Source organism: Leptonotus elevatus, chromosome 4 (assembly GCF_054856555.1).
Source record: "Leptonotus elevatus isolate MCC_2025b chromosome 4, RoL_Lele_1.0, whole genome shotgun sequence".
NCBI classification, from domain to species: Eukaryota; Metazoa; Chordata; class Actinopteri; order Syngnathiformes; family Syngnathidae; genus Leptonotus; species Leptonotus elevatus.
In genome coordinates, this window is record NC_141242.1 from 10,243,740 (window position 1) to 10,261,472 (window position 17,733).

General features: G+C 39.4%; 4 protein-coding genes across 7 annotated transcripts; 1 reads left to right on the forward strand and 3 right to left on the reverse strand.

Annotated features, from left to right (window-relative positions):
* Window positions 1-544: 544 nt before the first annotated feature.
* samm50 (SAMM50 sorting and assembly machinery component) lies at window positions 545-8,143 on the reverse strand. Of its 2 annotated transcripts, none has more exons than XM_086073672.1 (15): window positions 7,973-8,143; window positions 7,154-7,264; window positions 6,975-7,076; window positions 6,804-6,891; window positions 6,088-6,194; window positions 5,870-6,000; window positions 5,576-5,663; window positions 5,369-5,497; window positions 4,174-4,245; window positions 4,019-4,105; window positions 3,848-3,918; window positions 3,297-3,364; window positions 3,054-3,200; window positions 902-1,043; window positions 545-707 (listed from the first exon to the last, which is right to left on the reverse strand). In XM_086073672.1, exons 1-15 carry the CDS (start codon window positions 7,991-7,993, stop codon window positions 662-664), a joined length of 1,410 nt encoding a protein of 469 aa, XP_085929798.1. In that variant the 5' UTR covers window positions 7,994-8,143; the 3' UTR covers window positions 545-661. The 2 variants fall into 2 exon arrangements, with proteins under 2 accessions (XP_085929798.1, XP_085929797.1); XM_086073671.1 differs by having other exon boundaries at window positions 3,054-3,207; window positions 3,295-3,364.
* Window positions 8,144-8,944: 801 nt separating this feature from the next.
* Window positions 8,945-10,639, reverse strand: efcab10 (EF-hand calcium binding domain 10). Its single transcript, XM_086073960.1, has 4 exons — window positions 10,288-10,639; window positions 9,785-9,949; window positions 9,619-9,709; window positions 8,945-9,536 (listed from the first exon to the last, which is right to left on the reverse strand). Exons 1-4 carry the CDS (start codon window positions 10,400-10,402, stop codon window positions 9,491-9,493), a joined length of 417 nt encoding a protein of 138 aa, XP_085930086.1. The 5' UTR covers window positions 10,403-10,639; the 3' UTR covers window positions 8,945-9,490.
* A 202-nt stretch (window positions 10,640-10,841) lies between these two features.
* uqcc6 (ubiquinol-cytochrome c reductase complex assembly factor 6) lies at window positions 10,842-12,590 on the reverse strand. Its single transcript, XM_086073961.1, has 3 exons — window positions 12,465-12,590; window positions 12,161-12,310; window positions 10,842-11,416 (listed from the first exon to the last, which is right to left on the reverse strand). Exons 2-3 carry the CDS (start codon window positions 12,266-12,268, stop codon window positions 11,303-11,305), a joined length of 222 nt encoding a protein of 73 aa, XP_085930087.1. The 5' UTR covers window positions 12,269-12,310; window positions 12,465-12,590; the 3' UTR covers window positions 10,842-11,302.
* A 252-nt stretch (window positions 12,591-12,842) lies between these two features.
* Window positions 12,843-17,339, forward strand: tdg.2 (thymine DNA glycosylase, tandem duplicate 2). 3 transcript variants are annotated; one of them, XM_086073665.1, is made up of 10 exons: window positions 13,081-13,166; window positions 13,362-13,433; window positions 14,309-14,673; window positions 14,855-15,066; window positions 15,214-15,283; window positions 16,084-16,219; window positions 16,329-16,411; window positions 16,503-16,597; window positions 16,664-16,835; window positions 16,935-17,339. In XM_086073665.1, the coding sequence occupies exons 1-10, from the start codon at window positions 13,156-13,158 to the stop codon at window positions 17,054-17,056; spliced, it is 1,338 nt and encodes a 445-aa protein (XP_085929791.1). In that variant the 5' UTR covers window positions 13,081-13,155; the 3' UTR covers window positions 17,057-17,339. The 3 variants fall into 3 exon arrangements, with proteins under 3 accessions (XP_085929793.1, XP_085929791.1, XP_085929792.1); XM_086073666.1 differs by having other exon boundaries at window positions 13,141-13,157; XM_086073667.1 differs by lacking the exon at window positions 13,362-13,433 and having other exon boundaries at window positions 12,843-13,166.
* The last annotated feature ends 394 nt before the right edge of the window (window positions 17,340-17,733 follow it).

Here is a 17,733-nt window from a genome sequence, read left to right on the forward strand (position 1 = left end):
GTGCCGCGCAGTTGTGGCACTCCTTTGACTATCCATTCATACATGATTTTCTATTCACAATCACAAAATTGAAAACGAATTGTTACTGTTATATTTTTAATTACGGCACACATATTACATTGGAGAAATCTTACACTCAAAAATGTATTATTTTTAAATGAAATAATGGTGATCTCTCAATGTCAAATATCTACATTTACTCACAGATTTGTTTGTTTGTGTGTAGCATGATGTATGGGTTGCCTATGCATCTTCTGCTATGGAGAAGAATCATTTATAATTCTACCCGTCACTATTCAGTACTTTGCCGGCCTAGACAAGTGAGCAAAGATCAATTCTTTGTTGTAAATATATATTTTGTACAAATGAAGGGAAATAGGATTATTATAATCCCTATTTGAGGAGCTCAGAATTTATGTATACACATAGGCCCTACAGTGCATAACACGGAATACTGTACATCATTGGTAGCCATTTGTCTCCACCTTGTGGCTTAACAACTTGTCAAGCTCGCCAGTGATTAATAAACACAGGGCAACACTAATTCAGTGCAAACATTTTTATCATTGAAGTGATAAATTGCAAACAAACATCTACTACAAGCAGTCTTCCCTTTCAGCAACATGGCTGTGCCATTCCTGTTGAACGGCGACTTGTGGCTTCAGAGGAAGCGTATTCCTGCTCCAAACTGGAACCCATCGCATATCCTGGAAGACAGCAGTCAAAGAAAACAACGTCCGATGTATTTTGGTTGAATTTGAACAACGGTGTGCAGACTTTTACAAAAACAGTAGCTGCACTTCTGTGAAAGGGTACGTCTCATTTAACTGAAAAACAATTATCTACGGTAGGGGCGCTAATGGACATCAAGATGGCATTTGTGAGTCAATAGCATCTTTACCTGTCTCCACTTTGAACTCCCATGGGAATGCAGTAGTTCAGCTCCAGTCTGGCAATGTTGCCCAAACGCAACACGATGCCAAGTCCATATGACCAACGGATGCACTCGGCCAGTTTCTTCAAATGTGCTTGAGGGCCCTCCCCTAAGCATGAGAAACACAAAGCTCTTTATTATTTGTATTATTACAGGTCAATTTAATTTTGATACACAACCTCCTAATACCATATTTTTCAGCATACAGGTCAAACTCTGCTTTTGAAAAAACTGGAATGAGCAAAAATACCTTCCAGAGTGAAACTGTCGCCATCATAAAATCTTAATGATTATAGGCAATGTTTTAAGAAACACTAACATTCTTTATGTATGTTTAAGTTTAATGACGAGGAGAAATGTAAAAACGAGTCTTTTTTTAGCTTCTTAAACGTCATACAAGTGTGGAAAAAAAGCGGTCTACCTTAAATTTGAGTGATGCCGCATACGGTGAGGCTGGACTCGGTGTACTTCATCTAGCTTACTATATAGTGTTCCATCGTTTCTCGCGGGTGTTATGTTCCAAAAACTACCCGCGATAATGGAAATTATATATATTTTTTTGTTGATAATATGTTTTTTCGTTTTGGTATGATTTTTAGTTCATTATGAATCATCAATCAATCATTCATCATATGTTCTTTTTTTTCCCTTTAAACGTTTTTTTTATTTACTTATTATACAGTATATATTTTTCATTCATACTGTATTTTTTTCATTTATTATATGTTTTAAGGCTAATGCCTCACCACACAATTTATACATGCACTTTTCTTGATAGGCGTTAACATTTTCTCACATACTGTACCTCTTATTTAAATGCAGTAGGCTTATACACTCTCAGTGTTCAAACCTTTGTAGATTTTAAAATAATAATAAAATAGAACTAATACCCCAAAAATGTATTTAATAAACAAAAATATAACGGCGATCAATGTATGTTTTCCTAAAAAAATAAAAATAGTAATTAAAAATACACACACACAACAACAACAACAACAACAAAACAGCTGTTAGAAATTACACTCTTAATTTTAATGATGATGGTACGAGACGGAGAAATCAATTTTGACCGGGAGGCTCGGGGGCGCATTGCTGCCTGGTGGTCGGCGCCTGCCCGCGTGGGTCTATTCGTCTGGCGGTCTCGGCACGACAAGCTGATCGGCAGTCGATCCGCAGCGCATACGCAGCTGGTGTAATATGAAACAGCTGGAAATGGAAACAAATCGGCGGAGCGGATCCGCAATGCACACGCATGCGGTGTAATCTAGGGGTAAGCCATGGAGCGTTCCTGGGCATGAAATTGGGGAAACTGTCGGGCCTCTATCTCCAGGTCGCAACGGACGGGCAAGGTCGGAAAGGGACGGGCCATACACCGTTGGAAAGGTCTCGTTGAGACGAATCCGCGGATGCCCGTATGTCCCCGGTAGGACGTAGGGGTGGGGAGATACAGCCGGCCAGAAACCTCCAGGACACAGAGGATTTTCAAAAAGTCATGCCGCCGGCGATGGTTCCCATCCCGGGTAAAAATCTGCCGTTTGTTGGTCCTTTATCTCCGGGCCGCCCTAAGACCTCCAGGACACCGAGGATTTTCAAATGGCCACGACTGGTTCGGACGGACAATCTTGATTTTAATGAGGAAGATACGAGGCAGGACACGTAAACCTATTTTGACCAGGACCGCATCGCCGCGGTGCTCCCGCGTGAACCGTGGGGCGGGTGGTCGACGCGTGACGAGGCACGACTGCATGGTTCGTGGCGGACAATCTTAATTTGAATGATGAAGATACGAGGCTGGACGCGTAAAAACATTTTAACCGCGGGACCGCAAAGCCGCGGTGCCCCCGAAACTCTACTCGAGCGCTGTGGCCGGCGCGGGCCTGCGTGAACCGTGGGGCGGGTGACGGGTGGCAGGCGGCGCGCTGAGCCGTCTGATGGCAGCGATGGACGGCGCGTGCATACACTGTTAAAAAAAAAAAAAGCGCGCTGTAAAAAAAAAAAAGCATGCTGTAAAAAATCCGTGAAACAGCGAGGCCGCGAAAGATGAACCCGCGAGAAACGAGGGAACACTGTATACTAAGCCACAAAAACCCAAAGACAAATCTAAATACAGCTAACCCACCATAGTTGAGGTTACAAAGGTTCCCAGCGTTGAGGAAGAAATGCGTTCGGAAAAGGTCGCCAAAGCCCCCCCTGCCTGGCCGGAAGGGCAGCGGAGTGTAGAGGTGAAGGCCTCCCGCCCAGTAGGCTTCGCCTCCCAGGTAATCGCCTGTCATACCAGTAAAAAAACAAAAAAACAAAAACACAAACGATGAAAATATGCAGAAATAAGCATCAAAGCTAACAGCGTAGCCAAAAAGCTCACCTTCACTCTGCGGGCCCATGCTGTACATGCTGAAACCACGAATACTGGTGGGGCCGCCCAGGTAGAACCTGGAGGGACGACAAAGAAAATTAAGACAGAGGGACTACAAAGAATGTTTAAAATTTAAAGTCAACCCCCCCCCCAAAAAAAAACAAATTTTTACAATAATATATTGCGTTAGTGAGTTAAGCAGCAAAATCCAGCCATTTTTATCCATCTCAGGGGGCGGCCATTTTGCCACTTGCTGTCGTTTGATGATGACATCACAGTTGCTCAGGTCTTAGGGAAAAAACAATCACAGCTCAGCTTCAGAAAACAGGTAAGCTTTGATTGGTTGTTGCCTGATCCCTGAGCAACTGTGATGTCATCTTCAGTTGACAGCGAGTGGCAAAATGGCCGCCCCCCAAGAAGGATAAAAAAATGGCTAACTCATATTCCAAAAATGTAATATTAATCAGAATGTCATGTTTGGCGTAATAAGGTCACATATAACATATTATTGTCGGGAAATGTTTAAAGTTGACTCCTAGTTTAAGAAAGATAGTTCATACCTGTCTGCTATGCTTGTCGGCTTGTCACCAATAGGCAGCAGCAAACCGCCCCACAAGGAGGCAGACAGAACCTGTAGAATTTTATTTTATTTTTTTTAAATGTTAAGGTGCTGGAGAAGAAAATTCTAAAATAAACTGTGATCATTTGACAATTGCGTGAGTAAATCTCACAGAGTCCCAGAAGAGGCCTTTATTGAGTTGGATTTCAAAGTCTTCCTTCAGGAAACTGGCATCTCCTCCTGTGTAACCGGCAAGCTCCTGCACATCAAATATTCTGTCAATTAATTGATTAAAATGAGCTTGTGCATTCATGCCTGATGAAGTACCTGATGGATTTTCAAGAGGCCGCCTTTCCTGGGCAGGATGGAGGAGCTTCTGGTGTCGATGACCATGGCATGCTAAAGGAGAAAAGAAGAAAGCTATCAACCTTGCAGGAACTCTTAAATGCAACTCTCAAGAATGAAATGATGAGTGTTTGTGAACTGAACATGTAATCATACCATTCAAAGTAACAACTTGGCTAACTACGTCCTTGACTTAAATGACGACAGATTTATATTTTTTACACATTATTGTATCCCAGCATCTAGAGTTTAAGTGTTGATAACATTTTTAGTGTTGTCACTATCGAATATTTTTAACATCAATTAATCTATCGAATATTCAATCGATTCATCTGATTAATTTAAATTTTGCATTAAAGTGTATTCCAAAAAAGCATTTTTTTCCCCTGATTACTTTTTTATTAACCAGTGATTGGTGGTTATTTTGTACTTTGCATTCATATACGGATAAAAAAAAAAAGGGGGGGTTGATATTGTATACTATGTTACCGGTTCGGTCGTTGTTTATCAAAGTAAAAACGGATGTTTGCAAATGTCTTATTTTTTAACAACTATAGAAGATAATCAGTCTTCTTTAATGAAGGACTACAGAAATCAGTGAACAATTACTGTTGATAGGCTGAAATCATAGGATTTGGACAGTTAAATTGAAAAATGGCTCCAAGATATTACTCGATGATTAAAATAGTTGTCTATTAATTTGATAATTGATTTCTTGTCAATTGATTTAGACAGCTCTAGACATTTTTACAAAGAGGTGCATCTTAAGAACTAAGAACGAGATGCAAAAGTTAATTTAACTCAATTAAAAAACAGTTTGATTATATTCCACAATGCAGCCATAATTATTAGAGAAAAGTGTTTTAGAAAGCCAAATTCAACATTAAAAACCACCTTGACTGTTTCTTATGTAATACTGTATTCTAACTTTTTGAGATTATTGAGGTGTTTTTTTTAAATATTATTATTGGCCCTAAAATACACACCAAATGTTTCAGTCTGTGTGTAGTGTATCTAAATAATACATTATTTTCCCTTCTTAATTATACACACTAAAATAAACGAACAAATATATTGTCTTGCTCCTGGTGGGGCATTATAAAAAATAATTGACAAGCAATGTATTAAGATAAAAAAAATGATGTCATGTGGTAACACGGCCTTAAAGCCTTAATACCGCGAGTGACGACTTGAGGGAATGTCCACTCTCTTCCCGGACAGCGAATGAGGCGGTGCGAGCCAGACATCCCAAATCTCTCCACACGCCTTCCCACTTCAAGGTTTGGTTGGTCTTCCACACGGGGAACTGAGCATGGATGGATGGCATACAGTCAAATTCTTTTCACAACGAAACGGCAATGACGACCACGTAAACGTCATTTACGTTCAGCTCGGCCGAGACGCCTCGATCCGTCTCCCTCAGCGAACTCCACGGAAACTGACCGGTTACTTTGTAGGCGTTGAGCGTGATGCTGGATAATGGAAAAAACAGTGGAAAGGAAATTCACTTCACGGCACAACATTCCGCTCCTATTCCAGAGCCATTAGCACCAAGGTATGCCAAAAAGCGTGATAATTATGCAGTGATCTCATGAAGGTCGCGAGTGAGTAAGTCTCCTAATTGTGTACGCATGACAAGAAAAATAACTGAGATGCCTTCAAAATCTCCCATTCTTACTTGCGTTCAAAGTTGCCCACTTGAGGTTTGAAAAAGGAAAGACCGTAGGAAGTCTCCTTGGTGCCGTACGAGAATTGAAAGGTGAGCTTCTCGGCCCGGCCAAACACATTGGGCAACTTCATTCCCAGCACCTGCCGTGCAACATTATTATAGCATCGCTTAGAATGAGTAGTGACACAACTACAATGAAACTGTCTTCTATGCGATTGTGCGCTCACCATGCTTCCTTCATTGTTCCCGACCATAGTGTTGTAACTGCCCGTCATCCGCCTCAGCTCGGTGACCTCGAACGTCACGTCAAGGCCGTTGGGAAGAGCGTCGTCACCTTAAATATAAAAAGTAGGCAAAGTTGGACTGGATTGAATGCTGACTGATTTTTTCTTGTTTTCTCTTGTGATCACAGTCAAGTTATTTTTTTCAAGGTCCTCTAATTGTATTTTTGAACAAACATAAGCAATAAATACATCTGTATAATGATTTTTTTTTTTAATGCCAGATTTATTATATGTAAATGTTTTGGTCTAATAAAAAAGGATTATCCTCAAATAAAGGAAATTGCACGGTGAATAAATATGACTTAAGACTTTACAGTGTTTTAAGTGTACACTACGACAACTTCACGGAATTCTACCCAAAAAAGTGTGGCGTAAATATAAATCAGTGTATGTAATAAATCAGATTACAATAAAAATGGGACTAAATCTGGGGATTTATTGCCTCAACTTTTCATTTTTCGTGAAACTCTTAAGCATTGAACTTATCTATACACTACAGTAAACAAAAAAAAACAAAAAAATTGCAGTCTTTTTGATTAGAAAATTGTATTATTCTACATAGCAATGTCAATTAAAATCATATTAATTGTTCAGCCCTTATTTTTTTTAAACTCCCCGAAAATCCATCTCCCAACTTTTTGTTTATTTTGTGGTTGTACCTCTGGAGGTGTCAATAACAACTTCGACTGTGCGGAAGATTCCGAGACGGAGCAGCTTCTGCCTGGCTTCGTGAGATCTTTTCATGACCTGAAACAACAAAGAGCATTCAGGAGTCACTCACTGGACTGGAATTTCACTTTGCAGTTGAAGATTTGCAAGACCGTACATACGTCGATTAAATTTTTCGCACGGAAAACATCTGAGATCTCATAGGACAGCAGGTCCTCCTTGGTCCTCCCGAGTCCATCTATATGCACCCGCTGGACCACCACCTTTGGACAGAAACACAAGGACAATTAATTTCACAAGGAACGTTTTGTAGAGTGTTTGGCAACTATGTGGATCTTACATTCTTGTTTTCCAGAATTTCCTGCTTGGGTTCCTGCTCCATATCGGGAGGCTCAATGTCATCGGCATGAACTCCCAGCTCAGGACCCTGCATGGGCAGAGGGTCCAGGCTCTACAACAACACATTACACAAAGACAATCAAAGATCTAAGACACACTGTGATTAACGTTAAATAATTCAATCCATTTACTAATACCAGCAAGTAAACAAATGCTTTGTGGCTTAATTAGTTGTTTCTTACAGTATTTCTGCTGTTGTTACGCAAACTCACTGGACATTCCATTAGGTACGCCTCCACCATTAAGACATGCAATACAAGACTTGCATCAAAATGTTGCCTTTACAATATTACTGTATACTGTATCTGCATTGTATGCTTTGTCTCACATTCCCAAATCAAATGAATAAACGGAGTGTTATTGTTTATCATGCTGTATTATTACACATAATTATACAGTGCGAGTGTACCTAGGTGTCCAGTGAGTGTACAACACAGTATAGTGGATCTCCATTATGTCAGTTTTTCCAGATTTAAAAAAAAAAATGTGATGGATACATAATAATTAGTGTCATGAAAACAGCGAGTTTGTCAGTGTTGTAGGGTGCCTGAAACGCACAGCGTACAAAATGCGATTAAGGTCAGGATGCACAAATATGCGTATTTTGCTCGATAATAAGAGCGGAATTTGCCAGCAATGGCAATGTCTCTCTCGTTGAAGGGTGGACGCTGTCACCGAGGGCCTCCCTTTTCTCCTTAGCAGCCGCACACGCCGAGAGGTCAAACGCCGAAACCAGCACGTTTCCGTCGCTTTTTCTTACCCTGGCGTGGACGGTGCCCATGCTGAGATCCAAGCGACCGCGACCCGGTGAAAAACGGTGACAGTTGAGAGAGGGAGAAAACCTAAGAAAGCAAACCCCCAAGACTAAGCAGAGACAGGAGAAAGGGCTTCACGCAAGGAGGCGGCCATGTCACTTCCGGAATTGGGCTTGGCCACGCCCACCGGGAGGCGGCCGTTGCTCATGTACAGGGCAGTACAGTAAAACAACATGCATTAAATTGACAAAAAGAAAAACAAGTACATGTAAAAATTTGAAGTATAAATACAGCAACTATTAAAATATATGAATAAAATACAGCAAATATAAAAAGAAATACACTAAATGTAAAAAAATATAAAATAAATACAATCCAGAATAAATAGACTGAATACACAAAAAACAAATAAAGTACTTCAAATATACAATACCAAAACAAATAAATAAAATACAAACATTAAATGTATATTCTGCGATTGGCTGGCAACCAGTTCAGGGTGTACCCCGCCCACTGCCCGAAGCCAACTGGGATAGGCCCCAGCGACCCCCGTGACCCTTGTGAGGACAAGCGGTTAAGAAAATGGATGGATGGATGGATGGATAAATGTATATTAATGTATTAAAAATCTAACAACTGAACGTTTACATGATATGAACTGTGAATGCCACCAATTCATACCAAATAAATTGCAACCCGACTAATGTGTTTCAAAAAAATCTTTTGTTTATTAAAAAAATAAAAATAAGTAATTTGTTTCAAAGATAAATATGTCTGTCCAATGGATGTGTGAAAATGTGTAGGATTCATATAAGAAAAATATTTACTACTAAAATATTTCATACCGCAATTCCATACATATAGTAGACCATCCATTGCACTAGTGTTCGCTTATTGTTCTGCATCATCCAACTTTTGCTCCAATAATTGCAATTGGCATTTTGCATTGATTGATTTGTGGTAGATACTTTATCAGACTTTATTTCTCATGATCATAGTCTTAGAGCCTTTACATATCTGTAGAATTAAACACGAGATAAATGTATGCACCATCTCGTGACTTACATGCCGTACACAGATACTTTATATGCTATACAATCACTGCTTGTGGACTTCTGGTTTTATGCATTCTGCATTTTGTTGCCTTGTACTTGTGACATGTGTATTGACAATAATAATCTAATGTAACACAATTTAATATATATACACTAGTCTTTTTTAGCATTAGCAAACAACACCATTGGAGTTTTTAGGTCCATACATAAGTTCCACCAAATATGTTTTCCTTTTTTGTTATTTTATTTATCTATATTTACATTGCTATGAAATCATATCATGCAGTCATATTGGTCTGTTTCAAAACATAACGTAGAACAGAATTGCACATGTGTCTGAAGATACAAAGAAATGGTCACTCTTAGGTGCTAAAAGCACATCTCTGCAAATTGCAAAACACTAGGAATGACAACATCAAGTTGCACATAAACATAATATTATGGACATTTTAAAATAAGCATTATAATTTAAGGTTGCTTGTATGTCGCTGAGCTTTTCTCCAAGCTTAGCATCCTGTAAAAATCAGAGAATAGGTATTATTATGTTGTTAAAATACTGACTTTTAACAAGCAAATTCTCACACAACCTCTCTTACCCTTCTGTTATGAAAGTATCGTAGGATATTTTATCTTCGTTTACGCCATCGGGACACTCATTGATGTCTTTCATGCCCAAGGAGATAAGAGCTGTGGGAAAAAAAATAAGGCTCTATTAGCAGAAGATAATGAAAAAATATATATCTTGAGATGGGACATACTCACCCTGTTTATATTGTGCAAAGGTGACATGCCTTTCATTGGCTGGGTCCACTATACCAAACACTGCATCCAGATTGGAATGGCTGAGCAGACTGGGTGCTTTTTCACCACTATCTCGAGCTTGTTTTAGTTGTTTCAGTTTCTCGATGAGAAACTCTTTGGGATCATCTGAATGAAAAGGACAAATCAGTTAGAGTTGCGATGCAATTGAAAAGATACCAAAGACTGAAGGATAAAGAGGTTCGGACTAAAATAAATGTAAAGTGGCCAAATTCAGTCAATCTTCATAGTACTTTTCTACATTTACAGAATATTTATACATTTTGTAGACACAAAAAGATGTCTGACAAACGTAGACGAAACATTTTAATATATAGAAAACTGTATTTTAATCAGAAAAATAAACATGACATGCTAGTTTATCTAACTGTGAGGTAAAATTGAGCCGTTTTTTCCTCATAAAGTGCGCTAAAACAACAGGTGTTTGCCACACATAAAGGACTAACCGGGTCTATAAAAGAAGAGCATGCTGGTGAGGTTTTTCATGAGGTCAAAGATTTTGTGTTTTTCCAGATAAGACGAAGCTTCTTTCTCTCGTTCCGTCGCTATGCTGTCGTCCATTGTTTTTGTTGATGTCGGTTGCTAGGATACCGCATCGCCTCAAGGTCCTCTTGGTTGTTACTTTTTTTGTCCGACTTAAAAACATATATTTATTTCGTATATAAATAAACGTTGCTAGACAAATTCCAAACAAAATTAACACCTGTCTAAGATATATAATCTATACAAAATCATATTTGACACAAACATTCATAACAGGCAATTGCAAAATGCCATTGACTGTTTTTTTTTTAGCCAGAGTACCAGTACAAAACCTATACAAGCATAAGGTGAACACTTACTGTAGAAATGCCTGAGCTGAGATTCAAACTCTGAACCACAAAACTGTCAGTCAACATGCTCGCTAATTTGCGGTTTACTTACATTTGGCCTTTTAACACTTGTGTGACAGTCAAAAACCAAAAAGTTGTGTCAGCTGTTAGAAGTTTACACTGAGTTCTTTTCTCTCTCTCTCAACATTTTCCTCCAAAAATGGAGGGATGCAAGGGTCACTTTGAGATTCTTCACCATTAATTGATTTAATACCATATAGCAAGCAATCAGTGTAGGTAAATATGGAAAGCAATTGTGTACTGTTTTTATATATTTATTTAACCTATAGGTGAAATGGCTGTTTGGAATTAACCAATGACATTCAAACTCACGTTACATGGGAGTCAGCATACACCTGCCACCATTTAAAATGGAAGATAACACCAAATGAAGTTCAACTGTTCAAGCAGGCGTTTCTTCACATTTTCACATGCGCCATTCAAATCAAAACAAACAGTGATAAGTTAATGTAATGTCCCCACTGCGTTGTCTTCGTCTGAACATGTCGAAACCAAAGTCTACTATAAGTGTCTATTCCCCTGAGGATATTTTCATTATATAGTTCATTATTCCAATTATATTTCCGTATTAGTCCATCTTGAGTTTTGCTTCCATCTGCTGCTGTGCGGCTGCTTCTCTGAGTTTGAAGCCGAGTAATTCTGTCCGAAGCTCGCCAGGCTTTGGGGGGACCTCTGGTATACTCTGATGGAAAATGAAAAAATCACAGCGACAGTCAATAAAGCACAGGTCGGCAGTGTATCAACACCTCTCTGTTGACCTCTTTGCAACCAACGAAAGGGAGTTTGCAAACTAAGTCGAACAAGCACTAGCTAGGATCAGGCTAGTAAAACACAACGGGGATGGATTAAAAAAAAAAACATCCTGGATTCTGTTGTTGGCCACGGTACGGCGCGGGCCCTGGGGACTGAAGTAAGTTATTTTAAACTAAAAAGGAAAACCTTTTGAGCTACACTCTGGTCAATTTGAATGAGATAAGTGAATATGGCTTTGCAAATGTATGATGAAGATAAAGCGCTATACAAGTGCACTCCATTTACCATTTTAATGAAATTGGATTTTTCATTTGTTAGACTATGATGTTTTTTTTTGTTGGTTTGTTTTTTAAATATATATATTTTTTTAAGCACAAGACGTGAATTGATTTGAATGTCATCTGCTAACGTTAACAGTTAACACGATTCGCAAGTGAAGATTTTGTGTATGAGTCTATGCTCTATTATTAGCACTAATCACAATAAATATACTATATATGAATACCAATCATAATACTTTTGACGAAAATCAATAACATAAAAAATACATTTTCAACATTTAAAAATGACAATTGAACAAAGTCTCTTAAGGCACCAAGATATTTGTCGTTTACTATTTAAGCCATAGGCAGCGTAAAATTTCATATGGCTCCTTTTAATTCAGCCCTCTCACCAAATCAGGCAAGTAGTACTGATGGACCGCCTGTGCCCCTGCAAACATGGCCAACATACTGACTCCATACATCCTCAGGTAACGAGACCACGAGACGCCAGCAGGCATTTCCCCACTCCTTCAACGTGGAACACAATGCACACGTGCAGACTGTGAACAAACACAAACATGTATTATGGCATAAACGTCAACACTGCACATTGCTAATATGACAAGCTATCTGGCACATTGCTCATATGACAAGCTATCTGGCTGCGCTGATCACGTTTTAAGAAAGAGGCCCCTCACACACCCGCAGTTTTACCTTTTAAATACAGATCTTGCTGGATTTTTGCACTGTTACACGTGTAAACGCTGGTTTAAAACAAATTCCCAAGCATCGGTCATTTGGTACACTGACATACTGACTACACGTAGTAGCCAGTAGAAGGTCACAACGACGCGCAAGAGAATCCACTCTGCTTGAGTTTACAAATAGTGCAAATCCAACGTAAGTGTTTACTGCTGCTCAAACTTTTATTTAATGTAATAATTATTATAATTTTTGTTTGACGTTTTACACGTTAAGTTCTCACATTAATTGGTAAAGTTAAAATGGGCAGCTCATTTTATACGAAGTGGTGTACTTACCTGTGTTATCTTTGGTCGCCTTCTTCTTCGGTGACCAAATATGTAGAAGGCGGCGTGACTACGACAATCCCAAAACACGCATAAACGATAGAATATTGCTTATTTAATTGTGCAAAAAAATATGTTTATAGAATTGCAGTTTAAGAGGCTACATCAGTGCTGTATTCCTTGCTTTTACTAACTCAGGTCGCCTTTTGTCCAATAGGTGACGGTAATGTGTATAATAACTATTTTCCACGAAGAAGAAGAACAAAGTGCAGCTTCCGACCGATAGGTGGCGGTAAGCGAACGCGTCGCAAAGTTTAAATGCTCTTTGTTTTGGAATCGCTTCCCTGCCCCCTCGTCTCCAAATCCGAAGCCTAAAAATGTATGACAGGTATGTCAGCTTTGGCATATATCTGATTGTTTTATCCCACAAGAAGTATATTATTTAAAATTGTCTGTTAAACGTAACGTAGAGCGACAAGTGCCATTGTCCGTCTATGGTTCCTGATTTACACAGCTTCGTTGTTCTCACGCTAAAGCTAACAATTGTAATAGCAAACAAATGAATGTTGATGTTTTTGTGAAGTAAATCAACAGTTAATATGGAGGAAAACGAGTTTACACCATTGACGGTGCCCACGGATTATTTCCAGCAGTGGTGAGTTGTCGCTGGAAGTGGATGCTCTCCGAGGAATGCACTAATCATTTCGGCTTGTCTTTTTTTTTTCCTTTTTAAGATCATTTTCGTGAATGCAATGTGTAATCTACAGGCTAAATCATTCACAAAGACATGCAGCTGTATTTTACGTAAACATAGTATACAACAACATTTCTGAGCAATTCCATAGGTTTTTTTTTTAAATTATTATTATTATTTTATTTTGCATGTTGGTTGTATAGCTATGTGCACTAGCTACTCACAAAAAGTTAGAGATGTTCGACATTTGGGTGACATTGCAGGATGATCTTAAAAATAACTTAATTTGACCTCTACACTGTTGTCCAGCTTTTCAAAGTTTCAGTACTTTTTACACAACCTCACAAAAAAAAATATAGGGAGACTGGAAGAGTCGCAGAAAGAAATAGAAGTGAATGTTCTCTGAAATTTTCATGAATCAGATGAGACCTGTTAAAAATGTGGTGTTGAGCTCCTTGTCAGAGTGCAAAAAGTACTGAAATGCTATACAGTTGGACATGTGCATTCCAAAGTTTAATGAAGGACAAATTAAGTTGACCTATAAAAGGGTAGTGTCCATTTTAGTTGCATTCTGAATTTTCACTCCAGAGTCCAATTTCCCAAACTTTTGGAATAGTCTGAGGAACGTATGCAAGTTTAAGTGTTGTGCATTTGTCACATATCTTCATTGACCACCAGATATAAATTCCTATCGTACTTTTATGGAAACTTCTTTGAGCAAAATTAAGTTCAATGTACTAGTATACTCTTTGTCCTTATGTACTTTATGCTGGGTGGCAAGGATATCGACTAATTGCTCAGATGGCTTCCTGTGCTCTTCCTCCTCTTGTTCCAAGGTACCAATCGAGCCAGCAACACCCCGAGGTGCAACATGTGATGTCGCACCACAACCACTACAGCGAGGGCCTCAGGGACGAGCCCGTCATGACCGAACTGTCTGTGCACGGGGAACAGCCGCTCTACCAGGAGCAATTTTATCAGAACTACTCCCATTTCCAGGAGCCCGTCTACCAGCAGGAGCAGCAGCAGGAGCAGCATCCTGCTTACCTACAGGAACAACAACAATATACAGTTCAACAACAACAACAGCAGCAGCCTCAGTACGAACATGCAATACAGCAACAACCTCAGTATCATCATACAACACAGCAAGAGGAGCTAAATGTTCACCACCAACGTCCACCTGCTAATCCACCTCAAGGTAAATGAAATGTACTTTTAATGGCGACTTATGTAATCCCCCCCCCCCCCCCCCCCCACAAGCGCTATAGAAAATGGATGTAGGAACCACTTTCCACATTATGCCAGCCACCTATTTGTATACAAGTTATAAAAATGTAAACATTTCCATAATATGTTTGCTCTAACTTATTTTCTCTTAGCGGTCACGCCGGTGAAGAAAAAGCGAGGCCGGCCGCCCAAGAACCAGAGCGAACGAGGAGGGGGGGCGGTGAAAGAGGAAGAGGAGGATGCGAGCGAGGCGGCGGCAAAGAAGGCCAAAAGGACGCTGAACCGCTTCAACGGCATGTCAGTGGCTGAGGTTATGGCCAAAACACTGCCTGACGTTATTACCTACAATCTTGACATTTTGATCGTGAGTTGTAAAGAGCATACAGTATATACGAATTCCTCACTCATAACAGGTGCACAATTCTCAGAAGACGTCAGGTTTTTGTCTGAAGAGCGTGGGGGGGGTCCTCTGGATCTGTTTTCTTGGTAACCGCCTCGTATTTCTCCTCAGATTGGAATTAACCCGGGACTGATGTCGGCCTACAAAGGGCATCACTACCCCAACCCTGGCAACCATTTCTGTATGTTGACTTTTCATTACTGAACTATTGTTTATTAATAGAATAGTTTGAATTGAAGTCAAAAATGTTCTTTCAAAATGTTCGAAGTGCCCCCACTAGTCTAAGCACAGTATTTTGATTCGTCATCCATCTCAGGAGGCGGCCATTTTGCCACTTTCTGAAATCTGAAAATGACATCAAAGCCTTAGAACTCAGTTTGCGAATGTCATATGACCAAACCCAGAAAACAGGTGATCAGTGATTGGTTATTACCTGCGCTCTTCGGTACTATGATGTCATTTTCAGTCAACAGCAAGTGGCAGTGGCAGTGGCAGCAAAATGTTTTATTATAAAGTAAATATATTGAAAATTCCCGATGTGCATTAGCATAAAGAAGCATTGTAAAAAAAAAAAGAAAAGAAAAAAAAGACACATTTTGTGTTTTTAACTCAAAAACGAAAATCAAGCAACTTTTTTGTCTGATAGTGACCATTTGGTTCACAATTTCAAAGTGACGTTTATTGATTGAAGTCCATTCATTCATCCATTTTCCGAACCGCTCATTCATTTCCACAAATAACTGTCAACCGGGACAGGTGCAATAAAGAACATAACAAGAAAATAAATGCAAATATGCAACTGCTTGACAAGTTACTGACAACTATGTTTAATAAAACTGAATAATGATTTATTAGTCCTGTAAGGAGGAAACCCATCAAAGTGGACAGTAGCGGCACATGAAATTCCCCAAATATCCGTGTCCATATTTGCAAAATCAGGCAAATAGAATGATTGAGAATTGTATCCTGCTTTGTCTGCAGGGAAATGTTTGTTTCTGGCTGGTTTCACCGAGCAGCAGCTGAACTTCACGCACGATGAGAGCCTGCCGGAGAAATACGGCATCGGCTTTACAAACATGGTGGAGAGGACCACGCCCGGCAGCAAAGACCTTTCCAGGTGATTATGTTTCAAAAACAAAAGGAAGTTAACAGCACTTTAAACCGTTTTTAGTTGACACACTTTGTATATAAAAATAAATTCAAGCTTGTCTTGTTTTTCTTCCCAGTAAGGAAATCCGTGAAGGAGGGCGACAGCTACTAGAAAAGCTGCAAAAATACAAGCCGCTAATAGCGGCTTTTAATGGAAAAGGTACAACTTCAAGTGATGGAAAAAAAGGAAAGCTGCAGATGGCTTCTATTCTGTCCGTATGACATGAACAATACATCTTTTATCCAATCAGGTATTTACGAAATATTCTGCAAGGAAATCTTTGGCGTGAAGGCCAAGAACCTGGACTTTGGCTTGCAGCCCTACAAGATCCCAGACACGGAAACGGTATGTTCCAACACCACCACATCCGCAAATGAGAAACCCTCATCAAGAGTGTTTCTTTTGGTCTAGGTGTGCTACTTGATGCCTTCCTCCAGCCCGCGGTGTGCCCAGTTCCCCCGCGCGCAGGACAAAGTTCACTTCTACATCAAGCTTAAGGAGCTGCGAGACCACGTGAAGGGCGCAGCGCCCAGCCGTGACGTGCTAGAGACCAACTACTCCTTTGACCTGCTGCAGGCTAAAGGTAAACTATCGCTGCATACAGCAACTCTAGGAGTCTTTCCGTTCATTTTATTGATTTATTTTTAAATTGCTTTTTTTGTATGTGTGTGTGTGTGTGCAGAAGATGCAAAGAGGATCGCCATCAAAGAGGAACAGGTGGATCCCGAGTATGAAAGCTGTAGCGGTCAGCATGAGAATGTGAGGCAAAGCAATCCAGGAAACTTTTACTCAAGTGACATTTGAAGGCAATCGCAAGCTGGAATCGGCACACAAGAGGAATCACAGTTGACTGCAGAATTTTAGTGGAATGCACTAAAAAAAAAAGGACTGTTTGATCCTACCCCTCACTGTGCATGTACTGTACTAGGTGTAATATTTTCCACTATTTATTGCATTTGGTATCATCTTTTTGTTTTTGGTTACTTATTTTTGTACTGTATTTTGAAATAATGGAATTTTATGTGTGAGCATCTGTGTAAACAATTATTTCGACTACGATTTCTATTAAAATCGTAATGAAGACCAATTATCTGCTTTACTTGATTGGGTGCTGTAAAATCTACAAATGAATGGGAAAACCCGTGTTTAGTCAGAGTTTCAATGTTTGAAATTTAGATTCTCATAATTACTGCAGTTTGTGATGGGAAAAAAATTATAGTTACAGAAACTGAATGGGTGGATGAAAGCACAATTTTTCGAATGTAAACTACGTTTTTAAAAAACGATTTAAATACAACACCGCTCATTTCAGTGAAGATACACGACGTCGCAGCCTTTAGACGTCACAAGCTTTCAGCCAATAGAAAACTCCTTCGGGTTTAAAAGCCGAGTAGCTCAAACCAATTGGACAATAGAGGGGTCTATTTAATAGTTTTTATAATCGTCTGTGCAAAAATGCTAAAATTCCTAAATTAAATTAG

What these genes read in the sequence shown, in the direction of transcription:
- samm50 (XM_086073671.1), bottom strand. Translation starts at nt 7,993, where the DNA reads ATGGGCACCGTCCACGCCAGG. An exon ending in GCCTCTTGAAAATCCATCAG is followed by an intron (nt 4,106 to 4,173) that starts GTACTTCATCAG and finishes TTTGATGTGCAG; the next exon opens with GAGCTTGCCGGTTACACAGG. An exon ending in GGAGTTCAAAGTGGAGACAG is followed by an intron (nt 708 to 901) that starts GTAAAGATGCTA and finishes GCTGTCTTCCAG; the next exon opens with GATATGCGATGGGTTCCAGT.
- efcab10 (XM_086073960.1), bottom strand. Translation starts at nt 10,402, where the DNA reads ATGGACGACAGCATAGCGACGGAACGAGAGAAAGAAGCTTCGTCTTAT. An exon ending in GCTCTTCTTTTATAGACCCG is followed by an intron (nt 9,950 to 10,287) that starts GTTAGTCCTTTA and finishes CTTTTCATTCAG; the next exon opens with ATGATCCCAAAGAGTTTCTC. An exon ending in CTTTGCACAATATAAACAGG is followed by an intron (nt 9,710 to 9,784) that starts GTGAGTATGTCC and finishes TTTTTCCCACAG; the next exon opens with CTCTTATCTCCTTGGGCATG.
- uqcc6 (XM_086073961.1), bottom strand. Translation starts at nt 12,268, where the DNA reads ATGCCTGCTGGCGTCTCGTGGTCTCGTTACCTGAGGATGTATGGAGTC. An exon ending in AGTACTACTTGCCTGATTTG is followed by an intron (nt 11,417 to 12,160) that starts GTGAGAGGGCTG and finishes ATTTTCCATCAG; the next exon opens with AGTATACCAGAGGTCCCCCC.
- tdg.2 (XM_086073665.1), top strand. An exon ending in ACGGATTATTTCCAGCAGTG is followed by an intron (nt 13,434 to 14,308) that starts GTGAGTTGTCGC and finishes TCTTGTTCCAAG; the next exon opens with GTACCAATCGAGCCAGCAAC. An exon ending in TGACCTGCTGCAGGCTAAAG is followed by an intron (nt 16,836 to 16,934) that starts GTAAACTATCGC and finishes GTGTGTGTGCAG; the next exon opens with AAGATGCAAAGAGGATCGCC.